General features: G+C 51.2%; 1 protein-coding gene across 1 annotated transcript in view; it reads right to left on the reverse strand.

Annotated features, from left to right (window-relative positions):
* Positions 1-11,517, reverse strand: part of LRFN2 (leucine rich repeat and fibronectin type III domain containing 2) — a 39,114-nt gene extending 27,597 nt beyond the window's left edge. The window contains 1 exon segment of the mRNA XM_023744505.1: positions 10,118-11,517. Coding sequence (XP_023600273.1) covers positions 10,118-11,517 — 1,400 coding nt within the window.
* Between the last annotated feature and the right edge of the window lie 814 nt (positions 11,518-12,331).

The following is a 12,331-nucleotide window of genomic DNA, read 5'->3' on the forward strand; positions in this document are numbered from 1 at the left end:
AGCCCTTGCCCACCCAGGTCCACTTGAGCTCACCTGAGGCTGCCAGGAGCTGGCTGCCTGGAACATGCTCGAAAAAGTCTAGTTGCCAAAGAGTGTTTGCTGTCATTCTGATGGCCGCCACCACGAGCCCTGACCCCCAAGTCCCAGACACTCCTCCCCCAGGCCCCTTTCTGTAAACCTTCCTTGGTGTTTTTCTGGTTTGAAACGAACACTATCCCCACCCCACCTGCACACTAACCAAACATATACAAAGTCAACGGGGGGGCCAGCCCTCTGGCTCTCCCCTACTCGAAGGAAGCAGCCACATTTCAGAAGAAAGGCAGGCCTGATGCACACGAATCCCTTTGCGCTGCTAATTATTTCTATCTTGGGAGCTGTCTCCCGCAGAGCTTTCTGAGAATGATGAGGAAATGACAAGTGGAGAAATTAGTCACCTCTAAACAGACGCCCTGAGGCTCTTGAATCCGAGTAGTGTCATCTTCTTGTGCAGAGCAAGAGGGCAGGACGAGAAGGTAGTGCTACGATTTGAGACGCCCCTGGGAGGCACCCCTTAAAAACGACTCTCCTAGACACAAACCTGCTGTGAGTTTTGAAATCCCACCATTAGAGATTCACTCGCTTGGGACCTACAGAGTTCCCAATTGACCTACATTTCTGGAAGGGGTTGCACCTTATACCTTGATCTCTTAAAACCCTATCAGATCATTTTCCTGGTTGACAGGAAAATGGGAGTGAGGCGTTGAAGAATGCGCCACACAAGGCAGCCAGGGGAACAGCGACAAGAACAGGGAAGGGAGAGGGGGTGGTCTCCTAATCACAGTAAGTACTTATATGTACTTACATGTATCCAGTCCTTCAGAGTTGACTATGAAAGATGTACCTTCAAATACCCGATCCCATTCAATTTATACCGCAATGTATGAAATAGGCAGAAAGGAATCTCTGCTCCCACCTTACAGATAAGAAAACGGAGCTTGAGAGCAGTGAAATGATTCACCCACGGTACAAGGACGAGGAGATGGTGGAACTGGGTGCCAACTTGAATTCTAGGGCTGCTGGCTGCCTCCCTTCTTCTCTCTATCTCCGGCAGTGTCTTATGCCTACCTTTAAAAAAATTACATTTCCCACCTTCCTTGCAGACAGGGGTGGCCGATTAGACGTGACACAAAGTTATTGGTAGAGCTTCTGAGAACCCCTCCCTTCGCTGTCCATAGCTCCTGATGTGCAGGAATGAGATGCGATCACTAGAGCTCCAGCAGCCCCTTTTACACTATGAGGTGACCGTAAGGACAGGAACTGAGCTGAGGATGGCAGAGCAGAAAGATAGGTGGGTCCCCTGGGGGTCATGCTGCCCAGAAGACGAGACCTAAACTCTCTCCCACTGGACGTCTTTCCCCTGAGAGACATGTGCGCTGTGCGTGTAAGTCACGTTAGGTTCCCCCCTCTGCCTCCAGGCCCTTTCTCTCTGTGAGGCCTCTGACAGCATGGGTTGCACAGCGGCTCGCCGGGTGAGACATGCAACCCCAGGGATCCTCACCCCGACCATCTTTTCTGCCAGCTGGTCCCAGGGGACTAGTTCTGAGTGGGACCCAAGGTACTCACTGGCACCCCCGCTCCCCTTTTCTCTAACGTCGCTGGAACTTAAAAACGTGAGCGAAGCAACTCAAGCTGAAAGAGAAATCCCATCAGATGCCCGGTGGCCTCGCCCATCTTCCCCAAAGAGAAATGACAGTCTGTGCCTCAGCCTGAGTCGTCAGTCTTCACAAAGCCTCGTGGGGTGTCAGTGGGATGTGCTCCCAGCGTGGCACCTGGATTGGGAGACCGATCTCCAGTCTGTGTTGTAGAACCTTAGGAAATCAACTCAGTTCATGTGAGACTTAGTTTTACCAACCATGCAATGGGCATACTGTCATATTTGCCCTGTCCATCCCCACTTGTGGATGTCAGGTTCCAATAATCAAACAGTATGAAAGAAAAAAACCACCTTAGAAGTATTAGAAAAATAAAATCCAAGGCAGGCTGATTTTGATTTTGGCTCCAACCATGGAACTGCTGGGGAGTTTCCCTCCCCCCCGCCATCCACCCCAATTTCCTCCTTTATACCTTTGCCTTCCTCTGCCTGTGGAGGCTCAATCCACCCTTTCTGTAGAAGTTGGGGTGTCTGGGGAAGTAGCTGAGTCAAAGAATCTTCCCGAATAGGAGCAGGTCCTGGGCCTGGCCTGCCCCCTCCCTTAAGGAACACCTGTCCCTATCATTTCTCCGCGTATCCACAAGATCCCGGGTTCATCAGTAAATTTCCCTCCACCCCATGGAAGAGATGTACAGTCATATCTCAGTTCTCAAACGTCTCCCATCTCAAACAGTTCAGTGCTCGACCAAATGGTTCACGGAAAAATGTATCGGTTGTCAAACAAAACCACAGTTCTTGACCTGACAACCCTTTCATGCCGATACCTGTATCATCAGTCACACATCTTTCAGGGAACAAAGGAGAGAACGCGTGAGTATGAGTCAGTTTACTGCTAAACTGAGCTTTACTAACATCTCAGGAAATTGTGCTATGAATATTTTTGTTTTTTTGCTTATGTTACTGCTTATTATTATTATTAAACTAGAGGCCCAATGCATGAAATTCGTGTACGAGTAGGCCTTCCTTCCCCCAGCTGCTGGCACCGGTTTCCCTCTGGCACCTGGGACCAGGGCTTCCCTCACAGCCCTGGCTTTGCCTGGAAGGATGTCTGGTCTAATCAGCATATTACCTTTTTATTATTATAAATACATACATACACCACGGATCCTAAGGAGGTTAGTGGTAGCAGCAAAGTGAAAAGGAAAGTTGTATGAACAATAGAAATAATTGCGAAGTATGAGAGAGTGTTCGCATGTCTGATCTGGTTACTGAGGATGGCATGGCGAAATCAATGACTAGCACAATTTTAAAACATAAAGAGCCATCAAAAGTGCTGATGGTGCTAACGGTGTGAAACTGCTCACAAAACAGCAATCGCAGGCAATTGAGAAAGGTTAAAACAGGGAATCATTTGGGGGTCTGGAAAGGATTATTCAATTTACATTATTTATAATGGGGGAAAACAACTCAGTTTTCGAACAATTCGCTTCTCAAACAGCCTTCTGGGATTAATTAACTTTGAGAACCAAGGTTTGACTGTATGTATTTTCCAGGGGAGGGGCAGGTCTCCACTGAAATGTTGACTGACAAGATGCTGATGGGATGGGAGCTGGCTCTTCCCTCTTATCCTTTCCCCAGGGAAGATGTAGCTACAGTAAAGCTGTTTCCCCACAGCCCTGCGAAGCTCAGTGGGTAGCTCAGTCCCCCAGGTGGGGGGCGTGCCTGGGAATCATGGAAGAATCGTGGCCTGGAAAGGGCCTGCCGCTAGAGCATGGGCATGAGTGCTGCTGCTTCCCCCACCCGCAGTTTTCCCATAATCCCTCGCTCTTCCGATGTGGAGACGATGGCACATAATAGGCACCACGAGGGCGAGGCTGCATCTGGCTAATCCCACCCTGTGCTGTGGAAGCGAGCTTGCCGGGCCCCGGCCCTCCTGGGGACCGTTCCAACATCATGCCTGCTGACAGATGTTCCCTATGACTCCTGGAGACAAGTGTTTGTGAATGTCACTTGGACTGATAATGACATGCAGGCCACTTAATTTCCCATGTCGCACCAGGAGGGAGGCTGAGCTGGATGGGCTGTTGCTTTTCCTGGGTGGGTAGGGGGGACCTCTTCTTTCTGACTCCATTCTCGCCACCCTGCCTCTTCCCCTTATTGGCCCCCTCCTCCCTCTGACACTGTCCCCACTAATGCTAGCCACTTCCTGCAAGGGCAGGTTCTGGGGCTGAGAGATGGGGCAGTCCACCCTCCCTGCTCATATGGGAAACAGGCCCCACCTGAGGATTGTCTGGGTCCCGTGTGCCAGGCCTGCCTGCAGGGCTCGGCTGGGTGCACTCAGGGAAGGTGAAGGCCTTGGGAAGTCAGCAAGAACCCTCAGAGCATGAGAGAGCTAATTATCTGCTAAAAGCAGGGCACTATTTCATAGCCGGATTCAAACCCGAGTTTCCCATGACTTGGGGGCCGCTCTCCCTTCCTGCAGAGAAACTGAACCTGATGCCTTCAGATGCTGCTCGCAGCTCCCAGGCTTCTGTGGGGCCTTGGCGTGGGTCGTGGTGACCTGTCAGTGACTAGTGTCCAGGTCTGGTGGGACAAACCGAGCCAATGCCAAAGTCCCTGTCTGTGACCTCAGGTCCTGGGACTCAAAGCCTGAGAGGCAAGAGGCTTAGTGGCCCCAACCATGGTCACCATATTGTCTTGCTCCTGGGATTAGAAAAGTCTCAGAGTCATAGACTATCAGGGCTGGACTCATTTAAGTCACATGTTAAAGTCAGGCTGCCCACCGGTTAGCCCTGAACAGAGTCAGCCAGGTTCTGCCTGAACCCTCTTGGCGTGGGCAGCTCATGGCTCAGTGACAGCTCTGACTTATTTTGCTGTTGGACAGCCCTGATGCTCATTTCCATTCTGTTCAGTTCACCAAATGTTGACTTGATAGCTGTTGTGGGCCAGGACTTACTAGGAGCTGCAGGCCCAGAGATGAGGAGCACATGAATAGCACATGCTGGAGAGAGAGCAAGACCCAAAGCCAAGCATCCCACAGCCAGAGAGGCTATGGGAGAGGCATGGACAGCTGTTGCTGTGGGAATTTTTTTAAAAGATATTTTTATTGATTTCAGAGAGGAAGAGGAGGAGAGAGAGACAGAAACATCAATGATGAGAGGGAATCATTGACTGGCTGCCTCCCGCACGCCCCCTACTGGGGATTGAGCCTGCAACCCGGGCATGTGCCCTTGACTGGGAATCAAACCTGGGACCCTTCAGTCCATAGGCCGATGCTCTATCCACTGAGCAAAAATGGCTAGGACTGGAATCTTTTTGTATTGGGCCGATGGCTACGTGTGTGTGTGTGTGTGTGTGTGTGTGTGTGTTTCTCTTCTACTCATGTAAGTTCTTTGAATAAGTCAAGGGTGCTATGACATCTTTTCTAAGTCCTGTTGTCTCCAAGGCAACCTTTGCCCATCACACACAAGCTTCCCGAACCCCATCCTCATCACCTGATCGCTGGGTACACTGCAGTTGGGAAGATGACTCCTAAGACGGTGTCTTCTGTGTGAAACATATCACAGCCTGCTGGGATGACTCAGTGCTCAGAACGGTAACGTCCCTCCCATGATCTGAGCACTTTACTTAGTTAACACAACTGAACACTACAGGCGTCTCTTCGCAGCTCCATTACTTTGTAGCCATAATGCCTTTGAGATCAACTAAAACTCTGAACCGGCCACACAAAATTCCAGTTAAGCCCGATTTCCTCCACCTTGAACTCAGGCAGTTGCGTCCTTGAACCAAGGAATACGCTTTCTCTGTGCTGTCATCCATGCCGACAGGAAATACACTGAGCAGCACGGGAATGGAGGCAGGTCCTGAGGCACAAGGCATGCTCACGTCCATTTATTGATCAGTCTGCTTCTCTGGCCAGCTGTAAGCCCACCACCCCTTTCCATTTCTCCATTTCATTCCAAAAACAGTGTGAGATTTTGTCAACCGCCCCGTGCAGTGGGGATGTGCTCCGTTTATGGCCGTGAGTCACCGCCAGTGGAAACTCCTAGGACATTTTCCAAGTGTGCTTACCACCCAGAGCATCCGGCCCACCTCCCTGTGCAGACGCGTGGGGACAGGGCCTCGCGGAGGATCACAGAGCCAGAAGGTACGTCACTGAGCAGGCCACCCTCCTGAATGACAAGGAGGCAGACTGAAAGGTTGAGAACTCCTGGCCACAGTGTCCCCTGAGGACAGCTCGATAACTTGGCAGGATTTGCTCCCTGTGAACCCACATGGGATCCCGACAATCAGCCTTCTTTTCCAGGGGCTTACAGCAGCTGCTGACAAATTCTTCCTGGAATTCAGAATGCCCATGCCCAGCCTGCATGCCCTGGTTTTCTGGGCCTGTTCTGTGGAAAGTGGAGTCTGTGCCCATTCCCCATCTTAGGCACTTCCCTTTCTATGCCTGCTGTCTCAGGACCACTCCCCCGGGCTTGGGAACGTCATTCAGCTTCCTTTAGTCCTGAACGCGTCCCCTGGGGCCTGAGACCAGTCTGCCTTGTGATGCATCTCTGCTGGGCTTGGTGCCCTCTCCCTAGTGTCGGTCTTGTCCTTCCCAAGTTGCCTGGATTTGAATTCCGTCTCTGCTGCTTACCCCATGTGTACACCTGGAGCAAGTTTCTCATGTGAAATGTGGGATAAGCGCAGTCCTGGTCTCCGGGGGCGGGGGGGGGCGGGGTCTGAGAAAACTAAAGGAGTTAGTACGCATAACGCCCCCAGAAGAGTAAGTGCCTGGTGCCAGTCAGCTCTCCACGTAGATCCTCCAGTAATAATGTCGTTTCGCTATCACGTTGATGGATGTGGGAGGAACTTGTGTGTATCCATTCGCCTAGGGGGAAATTGGCTTGGTTATGTGTCCTATTGCTCAAAGTCGCAGAACCTGCAGATGACGTTAAGTGAGGACTGATGATATTGTTGCTATTGTGCTTGCTGGGGAGGGTGGAGGCAAATTGGAAATTGCTCAGCTTTGCCTGCTGGCTCCTGTCCAGTCTCCTGCAACTTCCTTCCCAAACAGCAGACCTTTGTCATTTTTCTCTTCTTGCTCTGGTCATGGATTAAAAGTCTTTGTTGGCCGCCTTTAGCTCTCTCTGTACAGTGTGTGCCCCTCTTTAATAGTCACTTTTTCGTACAATCCTTCCTTCCCTTCTTTTGTACACTTTCCTGTCCAAGTCTGAGCATACCACAGAGCCACTGTGCAGCCGCTGGTGTCTTTTCTTTCTCATGGGTTCACTTCTTTCTAAAAATCTTCAGTTTCAGCCCGGGCTGGTGTGGCTCAGTGGTTGAGCATCAACCCATGAACCAAGAGGTCACAGGTTCGATTCCTCGATTCCCAGTCAGGGCACATGCCCCCAGTAGGGGGTGTGCAGGAGGCAGCCCATCAATGATTCTCATCATTGATGTTTCTCTCTCTCTCTCTCTCTCTCTCTCTCTCTGCCTCTCTGAAATCAATAAAAATATATTTAAAAATTAAATAAAAATCCACAGTTTCTTTCTTTGAGTCTCCTGTTTCTCTGGAGTCAGATTCATGGTCAGGGCAGTGCCACCAGGGCTGAAGCCAGAAGGCCTGGGCTCAAGTCAGTCCTGCCTCTCTCTGGCTATGTGACCTCGGAGAGTTTTCTAATTCTCTCGGCCTCCATACTTCTTGGTATGTCCAGGAGAATTAAATGAAATATTGCCTCTAGGGCTACACATCATATGCATATAAGTGGCAGTGATGTTGGCTAGTGACTGTTACTGTTATTATCTGGCTACATATGCACCTTGACCTTCTGCTCTAAAATTTTGGAAACCTGTCTTCTTAAAGACTGAATTGTGTATCTCACCTTCCTCTTCCATTTCCTTCCCCAGGTTGGAGATCGGAAATGGTCTTACTCTCACTCTTACCATGGTTACTATTACTACCAACAATAGTCATAATTTGTATTCCTTGAGCACCTACTATGTGTCCACACTATTTGGAGAGCATGCCATGCTGTGTCTCTTCTAATCCTCATGATGCCCTAAAAGGAACTCAGCATTTTTTTTAATTCCGAGGCTGCTGATGCTTCCATTTTATTTATATTTATAAACCGAGTGTCTCCAGGATGACAATCACCAAGTAAAAGCAGGTTGAATTCCCACCTTGAGTGAGTGCAGGAGTGTTGCCCCAGCGCCTCTGTGACCCTCGCGGAGTTTGTGAGACCCTCAGCTTGTTGCCACCTTGATGCAGCGTCACCGCCTCACAGACTTCAGTCCCCCTCATCCCGGGCCCGTGCAAGCCCCAGCGCTGGGAGCTGTCACCTTTACACTTTTTATCAAAGTCAGACCATATAATAAATGCACAAGGGAAGAAATAGTACATATTTTTCAAAGGTCAATCTCAGAAGTTATCAAAGAAATGCAAATGAAAACAAGTTCCATTTTCCACCTATAAAATTGGCAAAGAGGCAAGTAATTAGATATTCAATAACTGGCAAAGGAGTGGTCAAAGTGGCCACTGTCACCTTCCCCTGGCGAGAGGGTAAATAAATATTCATATGCAACATATAAAGGTTATACTTTACTCGTTGAGCCAGTAATTCAATTCCTAGGAAAATATGCTAAGGAAATCACCGAAGCTGCACCAAATAAATTAATATACAAAGATAGTCATTGCAGCATTACTTTCCATATTAAAAAATGGCAAATGACTTAAATGTCCAACAATAGAAGATTGGTTAAGTAAATTATGGGGCAGCGAGTGAAAAATACTTGAACACCATGGGAACTAAGCAGCTATAATGTTGAGTGGAGGAATTAAGAAACAAAAGCACACGCTAGAATGATCATAAATATTGTTTGGAATTGAAATAAAATGGAGAGGCCAAAGGCCTCGGGTCAATTTTGAGTGGTTACAGATCATTTTTATTTCCCTCTTTATCATTTCTCTTATTTTCCAAATTTGCTATAAAGACTATTACTTTTTATAATTAGAAAAATACACATATGCATATTTAAGTTTAATTATATATCTCTGTCTATATATCTTTGTACACATGCACATATGCGTATGTTTGTCCTAATGCTTTCTCTCTATCCTTAGAAATGAAGCTGCTCTCCAGATAAAACAGGTAAAGGAAATTCCAGGTAAGCATGTGGCAGGTAAGGGAACCTCCGCTTCCCTCCCACACCTTCCCAGGCAGAGACTCATCAACTCAGGAGTCAGAGCTGGAAGAAACCTCAATGCTAGATCAAGGGTACTTGACCGCTTGACCCATGGACCCCTTGGCTGTAGGTGAAGCCTACAGGATTTCTCCCCAGAATGCCCATTTTCCATGCATAAAAGGTAACACAGGATTTCAAAGAAACCATGCATTCTTTGAGTGGTAAGATTCTAGGCCGTGTCCCTCATGTGTAGCACAAACGAGGCACAGACTGAGAAGGGAGCTCCTGTGGAGCCAGATCTCCAGCCCCTTGGGTTGTGTCCATCATGCTGTAAGCTCCTCCCTTTCTCTGAATGGCTCAGGCAATTCTGTGCAGCCTTTTTGTGCCTTCGTTCCAGGCCTGGGCAATAGCCCCTAGATTCTCACAGCCAATTTACAAGGTCAACATCATTGTCTCGATTTCCAGGTGAGGAGACTGACACCAGAGAGGTCAGTACAGGTGGGCAGGATTATCTCGGTGTCACGTGACCTGCTCTAGCCAATCACAGCTCACCAGGACTTCAGTGGGACAAACTGAGAAAAAGGCATGAATCCTTCTACTGCTTAGGGAAAGCAGCTGCCTGCAGGTGAAGCCAACCCAGAAGTGGAACTTAGGGAAGGGAAAAAGCTCTGAGAATGCAGATGGTTGTGGGGCTTTGGTCTAGCTGAGCTTGAAGCAACATGACCCAACACATTGCTTTTTTCTTATAAAGCCTGTTTGACTTGGGTTCGATTACCTGCAACCAAGTGTCCAGACTAAGTTATGTATGGATTACCCCCATTTTCCAGATGAGGAAAGCTGAGGCAGCCCAGGAGAATTACGTAGCTAGCAAGTGGTCAGGCCATGAATTCTACCCGTCCTGACCTCAAAGTCTTCATCACGACTTCATCTGAGTCCAGGTGAGGCCAGACCTGCTCCTCCTTGGAGCAGTCAGATCGTTCACCAAGAGGCCCCTCATTGTTCCTGCATGTCCTCTAGCTGTGGCTAAAACTAGAAAGTTCCGAGGCTCACAGCCATATGACCACCTACCCCTGCCACCCCCCTAGGGATCCTGGTCCTCCTACACACACATCTCCTGGGGCTGCCCATGTGGGTTCCTCTCTTCTTCAACGTGCAGATGATGTTCTTTCATCTCTTCTTACCTGCACGAATGGCACGGTTTGCCTATGATCCCCTCAGGCACCTTTGGGGAGGAGGGCTTCAGGTGGGAACAGCTCAAAGCCCTGCCATCACCCCCTCCTCCCCCAGCCAGACCCCTCCCTGCCTCGCGCAGCCCTGGCTCACCTGTAAATCAGTACCTCATCGTCGGAGCAGTTGTACTGCAGCTGATACATCTTCACCCGGGGCGCTGACTTGCTGACCGACCACTTGACCAGGGCCGAGGTGGTGGTCACATCAGACACAAGCACAGCTCGTTCTGGGGGGCTCTTGGGAGGCTCCCCACCCTCGCTGCCTGCCCCTCCCCGGCTGGTCTTGCTGGAGCCAGTGATGTCCGAGAGGCGGGACTTGGGGGGCGCCGTGCGGCTGGTGCTGTTGCTGAGGTGTGGCAGCTGGACGATGGAGACCTCCACCGTGGCCGTGGCCTCCCCGGCGGCATTGGCGGCGATGCAGGTGAAGGCACCGCTGTCCTGAGACGTGGTGATGAGGATGTCCAGGGTGCCGTTGTCGTACACGGCGGTCCTTGAGGAGTTCCCCACCAGGCGGTCATCCGGGGCCACCCAGTGGATGAGGGGGCTGGGGTCCCCAATGGCCTTGCACTTGAGTGTGGCCGCCTGGCCCTCCAGAACCAACAGCCTGTGCGTGTGCTGGGTGATGAGAGGCGGCTCGCACACAAACTCCTCCTCGCGCACGTGCCAGAAGTAGCGGCCCTTGAGGCCCCCCGGGGAGCCACAGGTCTCCAGGTCATCGTCCCGCTCCAGCCTCCGCAGCCAGAGGAGCTCACAATTGCAGTGCAGGGGGTTCCCCCCGAAACTGAAGGACAAGGGTGGGGCGAAGGGCGTGGCGGCCAGCACGGAGGCCTGGGAGCGGGCGAAGATGGGGTCCGGGGGCAGCTTCTGCAGCCGGTTGGAGGTGAGGTCCAGGCGGGCCAGCTTCTGCAGGTCGGCGAAGGTGCCCTCGGCGATGTGGTCCAGCAGGTTGTGGTCCAGGCTCAGCTGGTGCAGGTTGACCATGCGGCGCACGGAGTCCCAGGGCAGGCCGTGGAGGTTGTTGTAGGAGAGGTCCAGGTCCTCCAGCGTCAGCAGGAAGTCCTCGAAGGCCTCGTCGGCAACGCCGCCCAGCTGGTTGTTGTTCACGATGAGGTGCTGCAGGTTGACCAGGCCGCGCAGCGTGTCCTCCCCGAGGCTGGGCAGCCGGTTGCTGTCGAGGTGCAGGGAGCGGAGGCTCTCGAGGTCCAGGAAGGAGAAGGGCTGGATGTGGCTGATGGTGTTCCTGGATAGGGTCAGGTCCACCAGCCCCGTCATGTTGGCGAAGTCCTGGCGGCCGATGTGGATGATGAAGTTGCCGCCCAGACGCAGCTCCACCGTCCTCCGGTCGATGTCCGGGGGCACGAAGAGCAGCCCCTTGGATGGGCACAGGGTCCCCAGCGACTCAGACAGGTTCTGGCAGACGCAGTACTTGGGACAGGCGTCGACCACGGCAAACGCCATGCCAAACGCCAGCAGGCCACCAAGCAGGGTCTCCATGGTCTGGTCACTCAGGCTGCAGCGCCTGAAAGGGAGGGACACAGGTCAGGGTCAAGAGGTGACTTCCCAAGGCCCCCGTCCAGAGCTTCCTCCCTCCCACGACCATGGCCTTGGGGAGCAGCCATGAATGGCATCTGCTCATTGCAAGGTGCAATCTCTCCTACCAACCCCTCTAATACAGTTCTACTTTTTCTTCTTTCCCTAGCTCTCATCACCTTCTAACAGACTACTGCATTTACTTATTAGCTGTGGCCATGGGATGCTTCCTCTCTCCCCAGTAGGATGTCAGCTCCAAGAAGGCAGGTCCTCTCATCTTCTTTGAACATTGCTATATCCCATGCATCTAGCACAGGGCCTGGGGCACAGTAGCTGCTCAATACATATTTTTCAGATGGATGGATGGATGGATAATCTCACACTAGTGGTTCATTTGTGATGACTGGGTTTGAAAAATGTGTCATGGCTGTGCTTTGAAGCAGTTTCACCTTCTTAATTGGTTTAGACTCGGCATGAAGTGAAATAGGACCAGCATTCCTTACGAACAAGGACGCGGGCCAGGAGAGAGTTGGCTCTGAGAGACACCACGGTTAGTGGGGAACCGGCTTTGGATAAATGCTTCCCCATGGAGAACCCAGAGCGCACATGCCTCTTTGGGACTCAGGGAAGCAGAGAAGGTGGTGGGACATGAACTTCTGAGTATTCGCAGGTGCTGGGTTCTCTGCCCGGAATTTCAAACACGTCATCTCACGTGGGCTTCAGGTACAGCCTTCACAGGAAGGGCTTATCTGTGTGTAGATGAGGACTTGTCCATGGC

This window comes from Myotis lucifugus, unplaced genomic scaffold (genome assembly GCF_000147115.1).
Source record: "Myotis lucifugus unplaced genomic scaffold, Myoluc2.0 scaffold_466, whole genome shotgun sequence".
Lineage (NCBI taxonomy): Eukaryota > Metazoa > Chordata > Mammalia > Chiroptera > Vespertilionidae > Myotis > Myotis lucifugus.